Source organism: Gopherus evgoodei, chromosome 5 (genome assembly GCF_007399415.2).
Source record: "Gopherus evgoodei ecotype Sinaloan lineage chromosome 5, rGopEvg1_v1.p, whole genome shotgun sequence".
Classification (NCBI taxonomy): Eukaryota; Metazoa; Chordata; order Testudines; family Testudinidae; genus Gopherus; species Gopherus evgoodei.
Genome location: NC_044326.1, coordinates 31,042,547 through 31,054,857, shown reverse-complemented (window position 1 = coordinate 31,054,857; position 12,311 = coordinate 31,042,547). Strand labels below are relative to the sequence as shown.

Here is a 12,311-nt window from a genome sequence, read left to right as displayed (position 1 = left end):
TACTGCACTGTATTGTCTGGCCACCTCCTCATGGCCCCAGCAGCCTCTTTGCCCTTGCCTCAGGGACTCTGCCTGCAAACCCCAGCAGTCAGCCAGAAGCTCTCTCTCGCTCCCCCCGGTCCCTGCTCGCAGCACTGCTCTATCCTGGGTGATGGCAGTTCTCTCAGTCCTCCGTAGGCACAGTCCTTCCTCTCTGGGCTCCCAGCAGAGAACTGCCCTCCTCTGCCCTGCAGCTCCCTTTTTATATGGGCCTGCTTGGCCCTGATTGGCTGCTCCTTTCAACCTTTCTCTAATTGGCTGCCTCTTGCACAGCCTTCTTGCGCTCTGTTAACCCCTTAGAGCCCAGTGTGGAGCAGGCACCCTGTCACAATCTGTTTTTGTATTATTCATTATTAATATAAAGCTTTTGGACAACTGTGCTTTTACAACTGTGATTTTCTTATCACTAAAATGTAGTGAACAATAGTAAATAACATTTAAGAAAAAGTAGTTGGATAAGGCTTGAGTCTGACTCCAGATCTGCATATCTGTAGCATGTAAGTGGCATAACGTGTTTAAGGGGATACTACAGCTTCTCTTGTTCTGCCAGGATACTGTAGTGTTCCTAATAGTCCTTGAATAATTAGTATGATACAGATGTCTAACAAACCTTTGAGGATTATTGAGATCGGGACGCGGTTTGTCCAAAATCTAGAGATTTTGGTTCTAGACATGAGTTATTCCCTACTGCTGTTTGAAAATAATGAATAAGAAGCACATTTTATAACCACAATATTAATACACTTCCTGAAATAAGCAATCTGTGTGAGTTACCTTGGATGTTTAGTTGTTAAGGCTTTCTTGCCTTGCAAATAATTTTTTTTAATTACTACTTTTAAATAATCTGGAAATCAAAATGCAAAATTCAGCACTCTGAGATCATGTGGACTGTGACATTCTAGGGAGACATTCATCCACATACAGTTTCTTAATCTCTGGCAGTATGAGTGATCATGATTTAGTAAGTAAATCCAAGTATGGTGCAACTTATTAATGCTCAAAATAGTTCAGTTCATTTCAGTTTAACTGTTTCAAAACAGTGATGGCCTACTTATTACAAATTGTAAAAGGAGACTTCCGTATTTTGCTCAGAGAAACAGAAGGAGTATGTCATCCCCTCACTGAGTTAACAGAGGGAGAGTTTGTGTGGCTTTACCTGAATCCAAGCAGAACCAATAGTGCACTTCCCTGCTCGAGAGCAAGGAAATAGTTTCTGCTGATCTGAATTCTGTGTTCTGATACTGCTCATAGCTACTGTGGTTAGCAAAGTAAACTCCCTTTAATTTCAGAGGAGAAGGATCCAACTAGAAAGTGTATTGGATTTCTTTGATCTGCTATGAATAACTTCATGCCTAGCAGAGCAGGAAAAATGATTTCTTTTTACAAGCCTAAATCACAGAAGGAAACAGAGGGTCCTAGGTCCCACTCAGCATACTTGCTGGGAGCATGTTTCCATTTTACCCAAACACAGATCTGCCACTAGTAGTACACCTTTCAAGTTGCCTGTATAGGAATAGACACTTCTTAATTATTTTTTTTAAAAGGCAATAACCAGACTTACATTTGTATCAAAATATACTTAACTCAAATTTCTCATTTTGAAATTTTAATTTGGAGAAATGATTAGACTGACAAAGATGTTTACAATGATGTTTTCGGCTATCTCTGGGTCAGAGAAAATTGTCCTACAAATGGATTTGATAGAAATAAAAAACTTCCAAATAATGTGCTGAATGCCACCCCAATAACCAGACTAAGGGGTGCGTTCAGCCCAGTTGGCTTAAAATGACGCTTTTCTTTTTTTAGATTCAGACCCACCGGCTCCTGCTCCTTATGAAGCCCCAGCGTGTGTTATGCTGGTGACACAACATTCACCATGGAACTCTACTGGAGCCTGGAGCCGGCATATAGGGTTTAGGTAAGTCCACTTTAAAAAAACCCACAATATTGCGTGGTGTTTCCTTGTTTTATACCCTAAGAGATAAAGATATTTAAATGTTAAAAGAAAAGACACCTTTTAAACCCCCCGCAATATTGTGCGCAAAACCAAACTTACCTGACTCCTTAAGTATTCTATAGTGGGTGCCACTTCACCAAAGGGCATGATGAGGCATCACATGGAGCTGGAGCAAGGGGTTGTTGACCACCTTCACTGAGAAAAGTAAAAAGCCGAAAACAGTGCCATTGTAAATATCCTTTTGAATTAATCTAATTCTTTTTCTAATTCAAAATTTCAAGCTGCTAAATTTGAAATAACTCAGAGTAGGAGATTCTGTTGTCATAATGCGGTGAGGGTAGGCAGTTAATAACTAAATGCTACTCTTAAGTGTCTTCTTTGGGACATTCAGCATATAACTGCCATTTGCTGTTTTGGTCAAATCTTCACCTTTAAGTTTTTTTAGTGGTACTAAATAATGAGTGTTAGCTTGAGAGTTTGTTGAACTTTTCTAATTTCCGTCAGACGTTGCTCTTCAATAACTTTTTAAAAATTGAGTAATAACAGCTTAAAAAAAAAAAAGCATTGAGCCCTGGCTGACTTTACGTTGTTCTATGAAAAACCTTTTAGTTAATTGTGGCAGTACTTGCTTGTATATCTTCTGTTCTACTCTGATATTACTGCTTATAGCCTTTACTTGTCTAAAGTTGTCATTTTTAGTTTACAAAAGAACAGCTGAGTGAAGCATTAATCTTAATACCTTTTATGACAGTGTTTTTTATATCACAATCTTACAGTTTAATAAGGAATGGTAATATATTAGTGTTGTCATATTGATCTGTTTACTTGGGTCAGCCTCGTAAGAGATGGAAAATACTTATTAATTCAGCCAAACATGCTCTATGAATATAGAATTGTTCTCTAAAGTACATCCTCCAGTGCTTTGTTCATTTTAATTTTAAATATTCCAGACTTGTATGTATGTGCTGGAGGAAGAGATTCCATCAATTCTCTTCTGAACTGCTTTCAATTTGGCAATATCTCCAGTTGCTGAGAACTAAATTTAATTATCTGGACCTTTCTTGCTGCTGTATTGAATAGCAAACTTGTGTAATTTGCTACACGTGATTATTACTGCATTCCTATCAGAATTATTGCTTTCTGGGTTCTTCCTCCCCCATTGCATATATATTTCAGATTGCATTTCCTCAGATGTCTGCAGTTTTCCAAATCTGCTCTCATGTTATGTTCTGCCCATTTTTCTAATCCCTCTAGATCCCTTTGTATCATTTTTCTGTCCTCTTTGGTATTTGTAATTCCTTTAAATGTTATCTGAATTTGTGCCAGTCATTCTGTGCTCCAGGGCATTAGTGAAGGTGTTATATGAACAGACCAAATGCCAATCTTTGCCATACCCCCCACTAGACATCTCCTCCCTCTTCCCCCATCTTGACACTTCGCTGTTTATCATTACCTTTTCCTTCATTCTTTTAAAATATTTGGAAAAAATGAGATGCAGGCTGACTTTGTGGCATGATAGTGAACATGTTGATTTGTGAAAGAAGTTTGAACTGCAGTCTGCCACTAACCACAAGCTGCCATAGCTGCAGTTTTTGCCAGGCCCAGGATTTCATGTCCATAAGTACATAAGAATGGCCATACTGGGTCAGGTCCATCTAGCCCAGTATCCTATCTTCTGACAGTGGCCAGAGCAAGATGCTAGAGGGGATGAAAAGAACAGGGATGTCGATCATCCATCCCTGGTTGTCCAGTCTCAGCTTCTGGCAATTGGAGGTTTAGGGACATCCAGAGCATGGGGTTGCATCTCTGACCACCTTGGCTAATAGCCATTGATGGAGCTATCCTCTATGAACTTACCTAATTATTTTTGATCCAGTTATATGTTTGGCCTTCACAACATTCTGTGGCAACATGTTCCAGGGGTTGACTGTGCATTGTGTGGAGAAGTACTTCTTTTTGTTTTAAACATGCTGTGTATTAATTTCATTGGGTAACCACTGATTCTTGTGTTATGTGAAAGGGTAAATAATACTTCCTTATTCTCTTTCTCCACACCATTCATGATTTTACAGACCCCTATCATATCCCCCCTTAGTCATGTCTTTTCTAAACTGAATGTTCCCAGTCTTTTTAATCTCTCCTTGTATGGCAGTTGTTCCATACTCCCTAATAATTTTTGTTGCCTTTCTCTGTAACTTTTCCAATTCTGATCTATCTTTTAGAGATGAGGCAATCAGAACTGCATGCAATATTCAAGGCATGGGTGTATCATGGATTTATATAGTGGCATTATGATATTTTCTGTTTGATGTTTCCCTTTCCTAATGGTTCCTAATGTTCTGCTTTTTTGACTGCCATGATGTCTCCAAGATCTTTCCTGAGTGGTAACAGCTAATTTAGACCCCATCATTTTGTATTTATAGTTGAGATTGTTTTTTCCAATGTGCATTGCTTTGCACTTATCAAGTAGATGTCCAGTGCCAGAGTAAGTCCTGCTGAAAGAGATGGTGAGGTTAGGGAAGAGTAGACCATTTAGGAATGTGAACAAGGCAACTGTAACATAGCACTGGGAAAACTTCGCAGTGGAATGATGTGTCCAAAAAAGGAAAATCATATGAAAAAAAAATTGAGCTCTAAGGCCCTTTTTGTGGGTTGAGCTTTAACTATTGCAATGTATGAAAATGACTTATTTTAATAGGAGAAGCAATGTTTTAAAATATTAAAAGGTCTCTCTCTTTAGGTGGCCGATCGCCTGTTTTCCTCTTTTGGGCAAGATATTTTGGATGCCCTTTATTGGACAGCTACCGAACCTAAGGAGAGAAAAAGAGCTCATATAGGTGTGATTCCTCACTTTTTCATGGCAGTGCTGTATGTCTGTATCCTTCCTTGCTTTTTGTCAGAATTAATTGCAACAATTTTCTTTAGCTTGTTGTATATTAGGTTAAAGAATTTCTCAGTAAATTAAAGTAAGAATAATTTAAAAACAGAATTGTGTAAAATTATTTGAATATGTTTCTGGGCTTGCCTGAAATTACATATTCACATTCATTTTCAGAATAAGATTTACAGTACTTCATTTTTTAAAAGTGAATTGAAATACTTTTAACCTGCCAAGATGTGAGTTAAGGGTTGTATTTCTCGTGCAGCAATTGATGATCTTGCTAACACCAAAAGTGGAGCAAATGGACTCTGAATGAACATTGATTGTGCTTACATTTAAGTATTTTCTCACAAGAGGTTTTTAAAACAGCAATTTTACTAGCTTCGGTACAGCATAATTGCCCTCCTAATTTGAAAATATTTGTTTGAAAAAAATATAACTCTAATAATTATTTTTGCTTCCCTCCTCCAGCTCTAGGGTTTTTTTTCTATTTTTGTCACTAGATTAAATACATTCATATATTGCATTACTCGTGATGTTGCCCCATGCAGCCATGCAACATTGTTGTTCTTTAACTGAGGAGGTTGGCTTGAGGTGCCCTTCAGAGAAGCTTGTCTGTCCATCTTCCTGACTTTCAAATTGGGTTATAAAAGCAAGAAACTTTTTATAAGGCAGAAATTCGTATATTCTTTATGGTAGTGTCTTCTAATGTCAATAAAGAATGGAAGTGGTTCTTATTTCTTTGTCATTGTCATAAACAGGTAAGAAAAGTTAATAGCACAGAAGTACTTTATATCTCTTTAACTATAAAGGGTTAACAAGTTCAGTAAGCCTGGCTGTCACCTGACCAGAGGACTGATCAGGAGACAGGATACTTTCAAATCTTGAGGGAGGGAAGTTTTTGTGCTGTGCTGTTAGTTTTGGTTGTTGTTCACTCTGGGGGCTCAGAGGGATCAGACGTGCAACCAGGTTTCTCTCCAATCTCTCCAATACAGGCTCTTATAAATTCAGACTAGTGAGTTAGGCTTATGGTTGTTTTCTTTATTTGCAAGTGTGTATTTGGTTGGAAGAAGTTCAAATGTGTATTTGGCTGAAAGGAGTTCAAATTGGTATTTTGCTGAAAAGATTTTAATTTGTACTTGTATACTTAGGCTAGGAGGGTGTTCCCAGTGTCTATAGCTGAAAGACCCTGTACCTATTTCATTTTTTTTTAATTTACAAAGATAATTTTTACTGTTTTTTCTTTCTTTAATTAAAAGCTTTTCTTGTTTAAGAACCTGATTGTTTTTTTTATTCTGGTGTGAGACCCCAGGGTACTGGGTCTGGATCCAACAGGGAATTGGTGGGGAGAAAGGAGGAAAGTGGGAGAGAGGCTAATTTCTCTCTGTGTCAGGATTACTTTCTCTCTCAGGAAGAGTCTGGGAGGGGGAAAGAGAAGGAGGGAGGAAGGTGAATTGTCCTCTCTGTTTTGTGATTCAAGGAGTTTGAATCACACAGTGATCTTCCAGGGTAACCCAGGGAGGGGAAGCCTGGGAGAGGCAATGGTGAGGGAAAGGGTTTACTTTCCTTGTGTTAAGATGCAGAGAGTCTGAGTCTTGGGGGTCCCCGGGCAAGGTTTTGTGGGGACCAGAGTGTACCAGGCACTGGAATTCCTGGTTGGTGGCAGCGCTACAGGTTCTAAGCTGGTAATTGAGCTTAGAGGAATTCATGCTGGTACCCCATCTTTTGGACGCTAAGGTTCAGAGTGGGGAATTGTACCATGACAGTCATGTTAAATAAATCAAGGCAGAAGATTTTCTTATTCCATGCAGATGGGTTCCTAGACTTTCGTTTGTTGATATAGGGTGAATTGGGAGAAGAGTCCAATAGATGTTTGTTTCTTCAAAAATAATTAAGTGCAGTGTTGTCTGCCACTTAGCCCTGCATTTTTCCCTATTGAATTCTATGGGCCCATTTCAGTCTCTTACTCAACTTCCAGAGAGGAAAGAATCATAGAGCCATAGAAATGAAGGGCTGGAAGGGACCTCGAGAAGTCTTCTAGTCCATTCCTCTGCACGGAGGCAGGACCACATATACCCAGACTGTCCCTGACAGGTGTTTGTTCTAACCTGTTCTTAAAAACCTCTGGAGGTTCCCCAACCAACCTTGGAAGCCTATTCAAGTGCTTAACTATTCTTATACTTAGAGAGCTTTTCCTGGAATGTTTCTTGGGAAGGAAAGGAGGCATATGAAAGTTAGAGGGAGCCCTCTCCTGCTTATTTTTCCTCATTGCTTTATTTATTATTAGACTTAAATTTCTTACTGCTTCTGCTATTTCACTGGCCTGCTTTTGTGGCAGCTCTTCTGGTGACATTTTTTCTCTGGGACTGACAAGATGTGGTGTCCCTAACTTAGATCAACAAGAGGTACAGAAACCAGCAGCAGTAATGATAGATCCAGAATTACTACATGCCAGATACAGTGTGCAATGCAGTTGTTATACACTCAGACTCCATCATCTCAAGTACTTTCACCCTATATTAACATTTCTCTTACGTGATGACATTGGGCTCTTTCAAAACAGGAAACCTTGATGCAACCTGGAACATGACCTGCAAAAGAATGCTGTTTCTATCAGAGTCGAATGAGCTGCCTAGTAGAGGACTTCAGTGCCTTAACTTAATACTATGTGATTAATGTTGTAAAACGGTGTGGTATATTACAAGCATGTTGTGGAAATATAAGCAGTTCTGAAACTCACAGGTTTGAGTATAAGAAATTGCTGTAACTTAAAATCTTGTTACAGTGCTCATGTAAAAAGCATATCAACACACTGATGAAATCCTGGCCCCATTGAAGTCAATGAGAATTTTACCTCCGCAAGTACTATATAACTACTAATCTACTCCACTAATTAATTTTTCAATGATGCATGAAATATTTTTTATTTTCTATTAATTTTGAGGACAAAATAAGATCTTTGTCTGAATTTTTTTCAGTTTTGGATGATGCTAATATAATACAGTATAGAAATGTTCTTTTCAAATGTCATTTTCTTTAACACTGCTATTTTCAGTCTTGCATGCTATTCTTATAATGGTCCAAGCAACAACACTTAATGTAGCCTTCAACTCCCACAACAAGTCACTGCTTACCATCATGATGTCTAATAATGTAAGTATGAAGTAAATTTGATTTTTTCCTCAGAGTAATAAGCAAATGCGCGTAAATGAAAGAGATGAACAAGTGACACAGTGCATTTTAGCATCATTGTTCCACAGGACAAATTTGTAATGCTTAGAGAGTAGTATAACTTCATAATTTTTATATATACCCTAAGTTATCCTAAACATAGCATCTGAATAATTTTAAGTGTTTGATTCTTTGATTTTCAGTTAAAAAAAAAATTTAACTTCCATAGCACATGGATAATCTGTAATGAAGCTGTTTGTGTTTAAAATTACAGTTCGTTGAAATAAAAGGAAGTGTTTTCAAGAAATTTGAGAAGAACAATCTTTTTCAAATGTCAAACAGTGGTATGTATATTTACATAGGTCAGAAAAATATTGATAATTCAAAATTTGTTGTTATTTCAAGTATAGTCTTCCATTATGTTTATGGTATTGATATAACAGCTATTATCTTGAAGTAGCTGTTGAGCACTCTGTATTTCTGTTAATGTAGACCTGAATTCCAGATCACCTCATTACTGCTTTGTTTAATAGGACTAAACCAAGAATTCAGTTTTAGGAACATTTATTTGCATAAATAACTGTTTGCACTTTAGTATCTAAATATGCCAGGAATCTGTCCATGCATTTTCTGTCTACTTAAATACACTCTCAAAATTCACACGTTTAACCTACTCAAATACCATTTAAGATTATTGTCAATTTCAGAAACCTCTGGTAGACCACTGTATTATTAAATACCACTTAATTGTGCCTTGTTAGTAAGTATTCTGGCATCTTTGCTAGGTTAGTGATCACTGGGGCTTATGTGCATATCACAATATCATGTTTTATTCTGGTAAGCAAACAATGTAATGAAAAAAATGTACTTTGAGAGAGTATATTATGAAATCATGGTAGTTCTTAGAGCATGTCAGGAAGAACCATAGATCTGCATGTTAGATAAAATTAAGACCACAAGAGGTTTAGGTCTTGTCTATGTGATATGTTAGTCCATGCTAGAGGGGTTTAAATTCTAGTGCACACTAGTATGTTGCTCACCAATTGACCTGTGTAGACCTGTTCATGCACACTAAAAGTTTCCTACTGGATGTTACTGTAATCCTGTTTCAAACGCTCACTCGGATTTTTCATGTAAGCCAGCAAGGTCAACTCAGACCAGTTAGTACACGACATGCTAATGTACACTAATTTATACCCCTCTAGTGCAAACTAACACAGGGCTTGTCTACATCAGAAAGTTGCAGCGCTGGTGAGGGAGTTACAGCGCTGCAACTTTGAAGGTGTACACATCTGCAGGGCACCACCAGCGCTGCAACTCCCTGTTTGCAGCGCTGGCCGTACTCCCGTTTTGTCTCGGGTGTAGAGGATCCAGCGCTGGTGATCCAATGTAGACACTTACCAGCGCTTTTCTTGACCTCCGTGGAAGGAGGAAGCCTCTGGTAATCAAGCTGGTCTCCTTTCCCGGTTTGCTCTCTCGTTCCCGGAACCCCGAGCAAGCAGGTCTCCTTCCCTGCGGTTTGCTGGGTGGCTCCGGGAACGCGAGAGCAAACCGCGGCGAAGCTGGTCTCCTTTCCCGGTTTGCTCTCTCGTTCCCGGAACCCCGAGCAAGCAGGTCTCCTTCCCTGCAGTTTGCTGGGTGGCTCCGGGAACGCGAGAGCAAACCGCGGCGAAGCTGGTCTCCTTTCCCGGTTTGCTCTCTCGTTCCCGGAACCCCGAGCAAGCAGGTCTCCTTCCCTGCGGTTTGCTGGGTGGCTCCGGGAACGCGAGAGCAAACCGCGGCGAAGCTGGTCTCCTTTCCCGGTTTGCTCTCTCGTTCCCGGAACCCCGAGCAAGCAGGTCTCCTTCCCTGCGGTTTGCTGGGTGGCTCCGGGAACGCGAGAGCAAACCGCGGCGAAGCTGGTTTCCTTTCCCGGTTTGCTCTCGCGTTCCCGGAACCCCGAGCAAGCAGGTCTCCTTCCCTGCGGTTTGCTGAGTGGCTCCGGGAATGCGAGAGCAAACCGCGGCGAAGCTGGTCTCCTTTCCCGGTTTGCTCTCGCGTTCCCGGAACCCCCCTTGAAGCCGCCCAACAGCGCTGCAGTGTGGCCACATCTAACACCACTTGCAGCGCTGGTTGCTGTAAGTGTGGCCACTCTGCAGCGCTGGCCCTATACAGCTGTACTAATACAGCTGTAACAACCAGCGCTGCAAAATTTTAGATGTAGACATGGCCACACTGTATAGACACACCCTTAAAGAACACAACTGTGTATCTGGTATTCATGATTGTGTTGCTGAATGTATTGAAATTTGGAAACACTCTAGATTAGAAAGATTGTTCCGGGAAGAGAAGTCTGAACTATCCTTTGACTTAAGTACCTTTGTCAAATATTTCAGGTGGCCAGTAGAAATTTTCGTATTAATTTCAGTACCTAGTTAGGAAAAATATTTTTTTTTGATGCTTTGAGATATAGTATGATGTTGAAGAGATGCTAAGGTCTCTTTATTCCTGATATCTCCTCATACAAGTGCAGTGCATTAACCTTAGAAAAAAGAATATTTGTTTCAGTTCTTCATTACATGCATATGTGATAGGCAAGCATTAAAATTAAAAATTACATATGAGTGCACAGATGCACACAATCACACTGTGACGGGTTAGATCACAGAACCCCCCTTGGGAACTGCAAGCTGATGTGCCAAGACTGCTTCTGCCTCTGCCTTCCCTGCCAACTCGGGGCCCCAGCACCCTGTCTTGCTGAGCCAGACACGCCTGTCTGCTCCAGCAAAGACCCAGGGTCTGAATTACTTGCCCCAAAGCTTTAGGTTTACCTGAAAGCAGCTAACAAAAGTGTTCTTGACTTTAACACTCAGATGCCCAAGTCCCAATGAGGTCTAATCCCAAATAAATCAGTTTTACCCTGTATAAAGCCTGTACAGGGTAAACTCATATCGTTTGCCCTCTATAACACTGATAGAGAGATATGCACAGTTGTTTTCTCCCCCAGGTATTAATACATACCTATACTTATCTCATAGAACTGGAAGGGACCCTGAAAAGTCATCAGGTCCAGTCCCCTGCCTTCACTAACAGGACCAAGTACTGATTTTTGCCCCAGATCCCTAAGTGGCCCCCTCAAGGATTGAACTCACAACCCTGGGTTTAGCAGGCCAATGCTCAAACCACTAAGCTTTCCCTCCCCCTAATACTGTGAGTTAATTAATAAGTAAAAAGTTATTTTATTAAATACAGAAAGTAGGATTTAAGTGGTTCCAAGTAGTAACAGACAGAACAAAGTTACCAAGCAAAATAAAATTAAACACGCAAATCTTATGTCTAATCAAACTGAATACAGATAATCTCACCCTCAGAGATGTTTCAGTAAGTTTTTTCCCCAGACTCAACACCTTCCAGGCCTGGGCACAATTCTTTCCCTTGGTACAGCTCTTTTTCCAGCTCAGGTGGCAGCTAGGGGATTCCTCATGATGTTTCCTCCCTTTATTCTGTTCCACCCCTTTATATATCTTTTGCATAAAGTGAGAATCCTTTGTCCCTCTCTGGGTTCCGACCCCCTCCTTCTCAATGGAAAGACACCAGGTTAAAGATGGATTCCAGTTCAGGTGACATGATCACATGTCACTGCAAGACTTCATTGCCTACTTGCCAGCACACACACATGCAGGAAGACTTCACATATGCAGGAAGACCACAGCCATCTTCAGACAATTGTCCTGGTTAATGGGAGTCATCAAGATTCCAAACCACCATTAATGGCCCACACTTTGCATAATTACAATAGGCCCTCAGAGTTATATTTCATATTTCTAGTTTCAGATACAAGAGTGGTACATTTATACAACTAGGATGATCACACTCAGTAGATTATAAACTTTGTAATGCTACCTTACAAGAGACCTTTTCCATGAAGCATATTCCAGTTACAGTATATTCAGTTATTAGCATATTTTTATAAAACCATATAGACGGCAACATCACGCATTAAATAAAAGGCTTTAATTTTTTTTGACACTCTCTCAACTTGTAAATGAAGAAGATACTTTCCTTTAAATCAGGCTTTAGTAAAGAAACTAAACCAATGACTAAGTGTAAAACTTTACGTAAAACGGATAATTTGAAGTGTTCCAAGAGTTAGATTTTAGCAAACTGCTTCATCATTTGAATATCTGACTTGTGTATGTGAGACACTAAGATCACAGCTCTGTCACAATCTTCACTTCTGGAGGGGAATATGTCTAGTGCAGGTGATTGCGTTCTTAGGTCAGC

At 39.9% G+C, this 12,311-nt stretch overlaps 1 protein-coding gene across 4 annotated transcripts in view; it reads left to right on the top strand.

The window, feature by feature from the left end:
- The window catches only part of TAPT1 (transmembrane anterior posterior transformation 1), a 111,043-nt gene that overhangs the window by 55,297 nt on the left and 43,435 nt on the right, over window positions 1–12,311 (top strand). For all 4 annotated transcript variants that reach the window (XM_030565502.1, XM_030565501.1, XM_030565505.1 and 1 more), the window contains 3 exons: window positions 4,737–4,872; window positions 7,933–8,030; window positions 8,323–8,392. In XM_030565502.1, the coding sequence (XP_030421362.1) occupies window positions 4,737–4,872; window positions 7,933–8,030; window positions 8,323–8,392 (304 nt within the window). The remainder of the gene's footprint in view (window positions 1–4,736; window positions 4,873–7,932; window positions 8,031–8,322; window positions 8,393–12,311) is intronic.